At 37.0% G+C, this 12513-nt stretch overlaps 1 protein-coding gene across 1 annotated transcript in view; it reads right to left on the bottom strand.

Moving 5' to 3' along the window:
* Positions 1 to 12513, bottom strand: part of HFM1 (helicase for meiosis 1) — a 109238-nt gene that overhangs the window by 6529 nt on the left and 90196 nt on the right. The window contains exons 32-34 of the mRNA XM_070786132.1: positions 10338 to 10417; positions 9237 to 9340; positions 1118 to 1231 (exon numbers count right to left, since the gene is read on the bottom strand). Of these exons, the coding sequence (XP_070642233.1) occupies positions 1118 to 1231; positions 9237 to 9340; positions 10338 to 10417 (298 nt within the window). The remainder of the gene's footprint in view (positions 1 to 1117; positions 1232 to 9236; positions 9341 to 10337; positions 10418 to 12513) is intronic.

The raw sequence follows: 12513 nt of genomic DNA, 5'->3' as shown, positions 1-12513 counted from the left end.
CCATGTAAATGATCAAGTCAAAGTTATTCAATATTTTCAGTGATCTGCAAAGGGCTGATTTCCTGCCATCAGCCATCCTGGGACAGAGTCTCTCCATCTCGCTATCTTGTCTTATACTTATCAAGGTTTTCACTTCTCTGTTTTAGTGAAATAGGCTGAATTTGCCAGTAACTCAAAGGCCTAGTTCCATTATTTTTGGATTGTATATGATTTAAACACAATATCTAATACAGGAGAAACTAATTGTTTCCTCTTAATTATTTACACCTGAAAAGTCAATTCATGTATTATTTCTGCTAGAAATAATATTTTATGTTGTTTACTAGCATATAAGAATATTTTAAAAAATGGAATATTTTAAAATATAGCAGTTGTTTACATGTCCATCCTAAACTCCCTAACTATTGCTGCCCCCCATCTTCCTCTCTGCCCCTGCCAACCCCAGCAACCAGCAAGGACCTACTGTATAGCACATGGAACGCTGCTCAATGTTATGTGGCAGCATGGATGGGACAGGAGTTTGGTGGAGAATGGTTACATGTATATATATGGAGTTTGGGGGAGAATGGTTACATGTATATGTATGGCCGAGTCCCTTCACTGTTCACCTGAAACTATCACAACATTGTTAATCAGCTATACCCCAATGCAAAATAAAAAGTTAAAAAAAGTGGAACATTTTTGTCTTTCAAAAACATTACCAGACCATGTAAATCTTAAAATGTAGAGCAGGATAGTCTCTTTTATGAGGGAAAATTCAATAAATCTTAATTTTAATACAGCCTTTAGCAACAGAAGGGACAACAGAATAGAAAAAACTCATTCGCTATATCACCATTATGGAATAACCTTGACCTCTGTGCTAGGGATAGGAAATGTTATGTGTGAGAGGGCCACATTTTTAGTTTTGCTAAAAACTATAATCTGAATAAATCAAAGCTAATTAAGTACACGCACCAAAAAGGCAAATAAAATTAGTTTAAAAAACTTGACTGAAAAACATTCGAGGAATTTCTCATGAATTATTTCATTCTAAAATACATACATTTAAAATTAAATACATACAATAAATATATACAAAAATACATACAAATGAAATATATTTCATGCTATTTACCTGATGTTTTTGTCTTCTCAGTTTCAGCTGAAAAGCTAGTAATTTCTACTAAGTTTTCATCATCAAAGTCATCCCAAATTTCATTTCCCAATTCAAAGTTCACTTTCAAAACTTCTGAAAATGAGAAATTACTTTTAATCGCATCTGTCAAATTCTAGTTTACATATGCATTAAGATTTTTGTTGAACAGAATTGTTGAGGGGCTTTTTCACTTGAAGTTATAGAATAGGTCCATCAAGAAAAATCTGTCATGTGTTTGTAAGTAAGTATGCTGCTGATGCTAAGTCATTTCAGTCGTGTCCAACTCTGTGCAACCCCATGGACTGCAGCCTACCAGGCTCCTCCGTCCATGGGATTTTCCAGGCAAGAGTATTGGAGTGGGTTGCCATTGCCTTCTCCCATAAGTAAGTATCAGTTCAGTTCAGTTGCTCAGTCATGTCCAACTCTTTGCAACCCCATGAATCGCAGCACGCCAGGCCTCCCTGTCCATCACCAACTCCCGGAGTTCACTCAGACTCACGTCCATCGAGTTGGTGATGCCATCCAGCCATCTCATCCTCTGTCGTCCCCTTCTCCTCCTGCCCCCAATCCCTCCCAGTATCAGAGTCTTTCCCAATGAGTCAACTCTTCGCATAAGGTGGCCAAAGTACTGGAGTTTCAGCTTCAGCATCATTCCTTCCAAAGAAATCCCAGGGCTGATCTCCTTCAAAATGGACAGGTTGGATCTCCTTGCAGTCCAAGGGACTCTCAAGAGTCTTCTCCAACACCACAGTTCAAAAGCATCAATTCTTTGGTGCTCAGCCTTCTTCACAGTCCAACTCTCACATTCATACATGACCACAGGAAAAACCATAGCCTTGACTAGATGGACCTTTGTTGGCAAAGTAATGTCTCTGCTTTTGAATATGCTATCTAGGTTGGTCATAACTTTCCTTCCAAAGAGCAAGTGTCTTTTAATTTCATGGCTGCAGTCACCATCTGCAGTGATTTTGGATCCCAGAAAAATAAAGTCTGACACTGTTTCCACTGTTTCTCCATCTATTTCCCATGAAGTGATGGGACCAGATGCCATGATCTTCGTTTTCTGAATGTTGAGCTTTAAGCCAACTTTTTCACTCTCCTCTTTCACTTTCATCAAGAGGCTTTTTAGTTCCTCTTCACTTTCTGCCATAAGGGTGGTGTCATCTGCATATCTGAGGTTATTGATATTTCTCCAGGCAATCTTGATTCCAGCTTGTGTTTCTTCCAGTCCAGCGTTTCTCATGATGTACTCTGCATAGAAGTTAAATAAGGAGGGTGACAATATACAGCCTTGACGTACTCCTTTTCCTATTTGGAACCAGTCTGTTGTTCCATGTCCAGTTCTAACTGTTGCTTCCTGACCTGCATACAGATTTCTCAAGAGGCAGGTCAGGTGGTCTGGTATTCCCATCTCTTTCAGAATTTACCACAGTTTATTGTGATCCACACAGTCAAAGGCTTTGGCATACAGCAGAAATAGATGTTTTTCTGGAACTCTCTTGCTTTTTCCATGATCCAGGGGATGTTGGTAATTTGATCTCTGGTTCCTCTGCCTTTTCTAAAACCAGCTTGAACATCAGGAAGTTCACGGTTCACATACTATTGAAGCCTCACTTGGAGAATTTTGAGCATTACTTTACTAGCATGTGAGATGAGTGCAATTGTGCGGTAGTTTGAGCATTCTTTGGCATTGCCTTTCTTTGCGATTGGAATGAAAACTGACCTTTTCCAGTCCTGTGGCCACTGCTGAGTTTTCCAAATTTGCTGGCATATTGAGTGCAGCACTTTCACAGCATCATCTTTCAGGATTTGGAATAGCTCCATTGGAATTCTATCACCTCTACCAGCTTTGTTTGTAGTGATGCTTTCTAAGGCCCACTTGACTTCACATTCCAGAATGTCTGGCTCTAGATGAGTGATCACACCATCATGATTATCTGGGTTGTGAAGATCTTTTTTGTACAGTTCTTCTGTGTATTCTTGCCACCTCTTCTTAATATCTTCTGCTTCTGTTAGGTCCATACCATTTCTGTCCTTTATCGAGCCCATCTTTGCATGAAATAATCCCTTGGTATCTCTAATTTTCTTGAAGAGAGTAAGTATAGGTACTTACTCTCTTCAAGAAGAGAAGTAAGTAAGTATAGGTACTTTTAAAACCATAAGCATCATTATCTATTGACATATGAAACACATTTTTCAACTATTAATACTAAACAGAGGTCTTGAGTAGTAGTTTTCTAAAGCACTGGGGTCAAGCATTATTGAGTACTATAGTCAACCAGTTTTTTTTTTTTTTTTTTTTAGTCAACCAGTTTTATTTACATTACATGTAGTGATTGATTACTACACTAAATTTAATTTTCAAGGTATTTTTCTAAATAAAATTAATTTTCCCTCTTAATTTCTGCATAAGAATAATCTTATTCCAAGATTGGATTGTAATAGCTTCTAAAATGGGCTTCCTATCCCATCTCCTTTCCTTACAAGCAGTTAATTTTGAATATTGCTATGAAAATATATCTTTATTTTTCTCCTGCTAAAATATCCTCAGTGTTATCCACTGTATATAACCTGGGTTTAGAGCCAGACTACCCATTGTATGTAGCCTGAGTTAGAGTCAGACTACCCAGGTGAAAATTCCACCTCTCTGATTTACTGGTTGGATGATATTAGACAAGTAATTTAAACTCTGAGCCTAGTTTTCTCTTCTGCAGAACAGGGATAATAGTACCTAACACATATGATTATTATGGAAACTAAATGTCTTTACCTGTGCAGTTTTCCACAGTAGTGTGTTAATAAATAGTAATAATTTGTTTCTCCAAAAAATCTTGTGCATATATATGTATTATATATATTTATTATATGTAAAGGATGTGTGATTGCAGCCATGAAATTAAAAAATGCTTGCTCTTTGGAGGGAAAGTTATGACCAAATAGATGGCGTATTGAAAAGCAGAGATATTACTTTGCCAACAAAGGTCTGTCTAGTTAAGGCTATGGTTTTTCCAGTAGTCATGTATGGATGTGAGAGTTGGACTATAAAGAAAGCTGAGCACCAAAGAATTGATGCTTTTGAACTGTGGTGTTGGAGAAGACTCTTGAGAGTCCCTTGGACTGCATGGAGATCCAACCAGTCCATCCTAAAGGAGGTCAGTCCTGGGTGTTCATTGGAGGGACTGATGTTGAAGCTGAAACTCCAATACTTTGGCCACCTGATGCGGAGAGCTGACTCATTTGAAAAGACTCTGATGCTGGGAAAGATTGAGGGCAGGAAGAGAAGGGGACAACAGTAGGTGAGATGGTTAGATGGCATCACCGATACAATGGACATGGGTTTGTGTGGACTCTGAGAGTTGGTGATGGACAGGGAGGCCTGGGGTGCTGTGGTTCATGGGGTCGCAAAGAGTCAGACACGACTGAGCAACTGAACTGAACCGAACTGAAAGGATGTGTAGCACACAATTTACACATGATAAAATACATAGCACGCTCAATTGTAAATTCCACACATCTAATTGATTATCACTGAATGTTTCTATTGAATTTTGCCAAACTCTTGTTCTGTATCAACATATGGTTGCAATTGATAAATGTAGTTCTCACATTCATTTGTCAATTCAAATGTTGGTTGATATTTTAGTTGACTTTAATAAAAGTTGGAGAAGGAAATGGCAACCCACTCCAGTATTCTTGCCTGGAAAATCCCATGGACAGAGAAGCCTGGTAGGCTACAGTCCATGGGGTTGCAAAGAGTCAGACATGACTGAGCGACTTCACTTTCTTTCTTTAATAAAAGTAAAACAACAAAGACATGTTGGAACTTCATTCATTCAACCAAAGACTTAAGCAACTTCTTTGCTGAATTAGATAATAATTTTCCAATGCTAGAAGCATATTCTTTCAATTTTCCATGCTATCCACAATGTAAGGGCTACAGACATGACACTGACAAACCTAACTTGTAACATTTTCTCCATCACTTTCTTAAGTATAAACAATAAGTCAAGCCATGATTTGTATTGTTTGCTGACTTCTACGATGTAAAGATTCCCACTATGTGTCACACTGGTAGCTTGATTTCAAGCTACCAGTGTGACACAACTGAATGCAAAGTTGGAAGAAATGCACAATAACACCTCTTCATGAAGTATTTCCATCGTATAAATACAAATATAGATGTAAATTTCATGTGTTAGTGTTAGTTACTCAGTCGTGTCTGACTCTTTGTGACACCATGGACTGTAGCCCATCATGTTCCTCTGTCCATGGCATTCTCCAGGCAAGAATACTGGAGTGGGTTGCCATTTCCTTCTCCAGGGGATCTTCCCAAGCCAGGGATCGAACATGGTCCTCCTGCACTGCAGGCAGATTTTACCCACTGAGCCACCAGGAATACGGATAATAGTAAAATGTAAAAAAAATAGTAAAATAGAATAATGAGGAAATGGTTAGTTTTTAATATTTATAGTCTTAGTTTTTAATATAATTTATTTAATTGAAACTTTATATAATTAAAGTTTAATAATGCCTGAAAGAATCCCCTTATACTCTCACAAGCTGGTATAAGCTCACTCCAGTAAAATTTTTCTTCACTTTAAATAACCTCTACACTATCCAAAACTTTCTCTATGCTTTCACTCTACCTCCAACTCCAGTTCACATTATTCTACTTTTGTACCTTGATAACACGAGAGAAATATCAATAACCTCAGATATGCAGATGACACCACCCTTAGGCAGAAAATGAAGAGGAACTAAAAAGCCTCTTGATGAAAGTGAAAGAGGAGAGTGAAAAAGCTGGCTTAAAGCTCAACATTCAGAAAATGAAGATCATGGCATCTGGTCCCATCACTTCATGGGAAATAGATGAGGAAACAGTGGAAACAGTGTCAGACTTTATATTTTTGGGCTCCAAAATCACTGCAGATGGTGACTGCAGCCATGAAATTAAAAGATACTTACTCCTTGGAAGAAAAGTTATGACCAACCTAGATAGCATATTCAAAAGCAGAGACATTACTTTGACAACAAAGGTCCATCTAGTCAAGGCTATGGTTTTTCCAGTGGTCATGTATGGATTCGAGAGTTGGACTGTGAAGAAAGCTGAGCGCCAAAGAATTGATGCTTTTGAACTGTGGGGTTGGAGAAGACTCTTGAGAGTCCCTTGGACTGCAAAGAGATCCAACCAGTCCATTCTGAAGGAGATCAGCCCTGGGATTTCTTTGGAGGGAATGATGCTAAAGCTGAAACTCCAATACTTTGGCTACCTCATGCGAAGAGTTGATTCATTAGAAAAGACTCTGATGCTGGGAGAGATTGGGGGCAGGAGGAAAAGGGGACGACAGAGGATGAGATGGCTGGATGGCATCACCGACTCGATGGATGTGAGTTTGAGTGAACTTCGGGAGATGGTGATGGACAGGGAGGCCTGGCGTGCTGCGATTCATGGGGTCGCAAAGTGTCGGACATGACTAAGCAACTGAACTGAACTGAACACATACATATCTATGTTGTACAAAGAGAAGTAGGTACAAAGTGCAATGGAAATATAGAGAAGAGGACCATCTGGCTAGATGGGCTGCTGCTGTTTAGTTGCTAAGTCATATGTCCAATTCTTTTGCGACTCCATGGACTGTCACCCACCAGGCTCCTTTGTCCATGGCATTTCCTAGGCAAGAATACTGGAGTGGGTTGCCTGCTATTTCCTTTTCCAGGGGATCTTCCTGACCCAGGGACCGAACCCAATTTTCCTGCTTGGCAGGCAGATTCTTTACTACCTGAGAATCCCTGGCTTGATGGGGACTGGCAGCTAAAGAAGGAAGAGACTTGAGCATATTTGTATGCTGGAAAGCAAGAGACCATAGCAAGAAGATATTGAAAATAAGGGCAAAAGAAGGGAGACAGTTAGTCTCCAAAGTTCCAGGGGAGGCAGAACTGGAAAAATTAAGATTACAGATGAAAGGATAAACCTTAAATAGAAGAAAAGATAATTCTTTTTTTTAAAACAGTTAAGGATGAGTACAGAAACAGAAAAATATATAGTTGTGGGGTGGAAAGTTGAAAGAGTTCATATATCATAGGTTTGATTTTCAATTCTCCACTGATAATTAAAAGTCAATTTCATTTTATAGAAATGGTATTGCTTGGGAATCAAGAGATATGGAATCTATTTCTAGCCTTGCCATTAATTAGATATGTGATTTTGGACAAGTCATTTAATCTCTTTGAGTCTTGGCTTCTTTCACTGTAAAATGAGAGTTGCACAAAGGTCCCTTACAATTTAAATTGTACAATTCAACATGCTTTATCATAAAATTTCTAAAATCTTTTTTTCTTCTCTTCTTGAACATGGAATACAGATGATAAAAAATGCCATGTTTTTCTTAAAATAGTCTTAAGAGCAATAGTTGAATACATTTAAAATATGTTTTGCCACCAAAGACTAATGTGTAAAAAGTATAATGAATATACTCATTTACTATTAATAATAGTACCAGATACTATATTAAGGGCTTTACATACATTATCTCATTTAATCCTAAAATTCCTAATATATAACCAGATGATGGAATTGAGACAAACTGGGAAGTTTTGAAAAGTCACTCAACTACTAAATGAGCTAGGATTTGAACCTAGACAGATTATTTCTATATCCTGCAAGTTTAATTACTATATTATACAACTTCTTTTAAAAAAATGGGGGAGGCGTTCAGTAAAAGATGGGTATAGTTATTATTGGGGTTTAAAGTATTTAGATGAGACTTTTATATCATAATAAAAATAACATTTGGAATGGCAGGTGGGAAAGAAATAAAAGTAGAAAAACTATTTAAAGACAACATGAAAGTAATCAGAGGGAAGGATAAACTCTGGCATGGAGAAGGGCAGGGGATAGAGTAGCTATACAAGGAGTAAGTTAGAGGGCTATAGGTTGAAGAGAGATAAAGATAAGAGGGCTAACAATCTTACACTTTCTATCCATGTTGTAATGATATTTTTCAGGCTTTCAACAAATTGGATAAATGCTCTGATATTCTAGGTGAGGTTAGGGGATTTTTTTTTTTTTTTGATATTGGGTCTAACGAGTGCCACAGTGTCATTAAGGGGTGGTGGGTACTCAAGTCCTTGCCTACTTCAGATCTTAAACTATGGCTAATGACAGCAATAGAGTGAAAGAATAAAAGAAAGGGTGGCAATAGAAGTAAAAAACAATACACATAAGAAATTGTTTTCAGAAAACCCCAAGCTTACCATTTCTATGTATAGGTACTTGAATAAACAACTTTATGGCCAGAATTATTTCTTACATGTTTTAACAGACTGGCTATTGGTACCATGACCCAAAGAAATGGTACTATTAACGGCAGGATAAGGACTAAGGAGGAACCAGGCCCAACACTGAAGAATTTATATGTATTATTTCATTAATTTAATGACAGACACAGATATAAAGCAAATCTATATTACAAATGAGTTATATCCCATAAACTGGGTTATAGTCTCACATTATCATAGAGACTGTAAAAATTATAGTTTTAAGATCTACAGAGATATTAAAGTCACTAAATTTTCTATTCTTTAATTTTAAAGATAAGATTAAGCTCAAAAGAGGTTAAATAATTTTACCAAGGTCACACAGCTATTTTGTAAAATGAAACTAATTTTATAAACAAAAAAAATTATTTCAAATAATTCTAAAGACACATAAAAGTAAGAGTTTGGTATTTTAATACTTTAAATGTTCAAAGAGCCCTTATATTTCAGCTTTTCCTCATATTATCTTTTTAAATTAATTAATTTATTTTAATTGGAGGCTAATTACTTTACAATATTGTGATGGTTTTTGCCATACATTGACATGAATCAAATAGTCAATGCTATGTAGGAAAAGATTGTAAAAATCTGTGACAGACACAGAAAGACCATCTGAAATAACAGACCCAAGAATTTGAAACTGGTTCAATAACTAAAGAGAAAAATGTTGACGTTAGTAATGATAATAATTTTAGATGCTGGTTTTTCAATAACATTGCTTGTCAGTCCAAAGTAGTGATAAATCATATTCTCTCTCAAGTCAATATCAACAGTAATTTACCTTTGTCTTGATATGCAGATGGTTGTTGTTGACTTTTTGTATAGATCTCATGCTGATCCCTCTGCTCCATTATAGGCAATTCAGGTGTGTTTAAATATTCTGACCTTTATAAAGATAAATAAAACCATGAAAATGTTAAAGACAATATTACAATTAATCTGACTTTGAAAACTACTTATTCATATAAGTGAGAAAAAAATTGGTTCATCTACTCAGTACTTCTATGATTAACTGTGCTAGCTTGAGTAGTAAAGGGTTAAAAAAAATTTCTGTTTAATGGAAGTGACAACTACTTAGGTCATGTAGTCATCTTCACATGTCCCCATAGATTTCTGATATCTGTGTGTAGCCTTAAAAATTTATTGCTAATGCTTCTTTCAGTTAGATAACAAAAGCTAGGATCTCTTGAATACTGTTGGCATCTATTCTGATTGGTCAGTGGCTGTTCTGTACTGACTGTTAAGTATATTAAATGTCATCCCAGCATATGGAATACCCTTATCTGGAAGGGAAATTACATATACTGTTATTTTTCAGGCATCATAATATAGGAAAAGAATGCTGAGTTCTCATCTAGAGCCCTCTGCTTACTAGGAATATGAGTTTTGGTTATTTCATCCATATAATGAGATAAAAATACCTTGATTTATAAGCCAGGTTGTTGCTAAGGTCAAAAGAAATAATGCATAAAAGCTCAATTTTTAAGTTATAAAATATTTTATAAATCTGAGATATTATTAATATAGAGTGGGCCCTAAACAGAAAAGACTGGACTTTATACACTAACATGATTTCCCCTTTTAAAGTATACTCTTGTCACCTGTTAAGTTTATAACCTGAGAGCATGACACATAGGATGACTAGTTTTTCCAAGAAAGAGATGATTTGATCTATGTTAAAAGTATACTATAACTACAGAGTTCTAAAAAAACCTGGGGGTACAAAAGATAAAACTCTTATGATGTCATTACCGCATTATAGAACTAACTAATTACTATGATTTAAAGGTAGCCAGTAACAATCTTTCTCTGAGTAAATGATTATTTGGAGAAACAGTTTATGATGAATAGTTTACCTCAGATATTAACATTATATTTGTACCTTGCTATACTGGGAAGAGAAGGTTTTGGAGCAAAACCAAAGTCCTTAAGGTCCACACTTGGAGATTTATTCATCTGCATCTATTAATGAAAAATAATAAGTTCAACTATCAATTTCACATCAATACCTTTTAACAAATGAGACAAACAGCAAAATTTCTGCTGACACATATAGTCCCCAAACCAACAAATTATAAGAAACACAGGCTAATTCTCAATTCAAATCTCCTTCTCAGGCCCTTCTTAAATGCTGATATTCTTCATGCTTCTTCTTCACTAGGCCATCTTCTCTTTTCACTCTACACATTCTCAAAGATCTCATTTCTTCCCATGGCTTCAGTTACCATCTACACATAAATGACTCTCAAATCTGTAGCTCTCTGTAGATTTGAGCTCAGTTCTCTTTCTTAATTTTCTAGTTCAGCTCTCTCCTGACTTTCAAACAGCTATATCCAACTGTTGATAGAACATCTTTACCTAGACATCTTGTAGGCCTCAAAATTCAGTATTTCTCAAATGAACTTATCATGTCTCTATTCCTCCAAACTTGCTTTCCCTTTAGAGTTTTTACCCTAGTGAGGCCCCACTTTTTCCTCAATTGCTCAAGCCAGAAAGTGAAAGTGAAGTCACTCAGTCGTATCCAACTCTTTGTAGCCTACCTGGCTCCTCCATCCATGGGATTCTCCATGCAAGAATACTGGAGTGGGTTGCCATTTCCTTCTCCAGGGCATCTTCCTGACCCAGGGATCAAACTCAGGTCTCCCACATTGCAGGCAGACTCTTTACTGTCTGAGTCACCAGGGAATCCCAGAAAGCTGGGCATCATCTTTAACAATTCTTTCTACTTCACCTCTCATAAGCAATTAAGTACCAAGGTAGCTGATTCTACCTCTGAAAAATATTTTAAACCCAGCCACTTCTCTCCATTGCTACTGCCACTACATGAGACTAGGCCATTGTCTTGCCTGGATTACTGTAAAACCTCCCAAATGAATCCTTATGCTCTTTTTCTATTATCTCTAATCCATTCTCTACATTGCATCCAGAGTGAACTTTACAAAACAGCCACTGATTAAAGTCCTTTAGTGATTTCCCTTTCAGGATAAAGTCCAAATCTTTAAAATAGCAAAATTGTTTTCATGACCGAGATCCTACTTATTTCTTCACCCTTATCTGTCTCCACCCTCCTACTTGTACATGAACTCCAGATATACTGCATTACTTCAGTTTTTAAAAAGATCTGTATCTCTTTCTCTGCCCTGGGCCACTGCATATTCTCTACATCTGAAATAATTTTCTAACCCTCTTCACCACTACTCTGGTATTCACCTCTCGCCATACTTGGCTTATGCCTATATATCCTTCAGGTCTTAGTCATGTTTATCAGGAATCCTTTCCTGGCCTATTGAAAATGGAGTGAGTGTACTTTCTATATAAGTTCAAGTTATCTCACACTTCGGTCACAGAATCACTCATCACAGTGTGTTGAAAAAACCTACTTACTTATTTGTATCCTTCACTCAACTGTAAGCTCTACGAGGACTGAGACTAAAACTCTCTTATCATTGTATCCTCCACATCTACTATAGTGCTTGGCACATTCTTGGTGTTCAATGAATATGAAAAGGAAGGAAGGAATGATGTGGAATAAATATGAAAAAAAAAGAAGGAAAAAATTGGGATACTAAAAAATAATTGTCTCAGAAAAGGTGGTTGCCATTTCAAACTGCAAACCGCTCCATGTTTTCCAATAGTCTCCATATTTTAGCCTGATGACTCAGAATCTTCTTTTTATAAAAAAAACCCTAGAAAAGAAACCAGCCAATCCTGTAGGACATCAACCCTGAATATTCATTGGCAAAACTGACGCTGAAGCTGAAGCTCCAATACTTTGGCCACCTGATGTGAAGAGCTGACTCACTGGAAAAGACCCTGATGTTGGAAAGAGTGAGGGCAGACGGAGAAGGGAGAGACAGAGGATGAGATGGTTGGATGGCATCACCGACTCAACAGACAAGAGTTTGAGCAAACTCTGGGAGATAGTGAAGGACAGGGAAGCCTGGTGTGCTGCAGTCTATGGGGTCTCAAAGAGTTAAGACACAACTTAGAGCTGAACAACAACAGAAAAGAAACAGGTGCTCTGTCATTTTCTTGGCTCTGTTCTGTTCTGTTCTGTG

This window comes from Bos indicus, chromosome 3 (genome assembly GCF_029378745.1).
Source record: "Bos indicus isolate NIAB-ARS_2022 breed Sahiwal x Tharparkar chromosome 3, NIAB-ARS_B.indTharparkar_mat_pri_1.0, whole genome shotgun sequence".
Taxonomy (NCBI): Eukaryota; Metazoa; Chordata; class Mammalia; order Artiodactyla; family Bovidae; genus Bos; species Bos indicus.
This window is presented reverse-complemented; position numbering and strand designations above follow the sequence as displayed.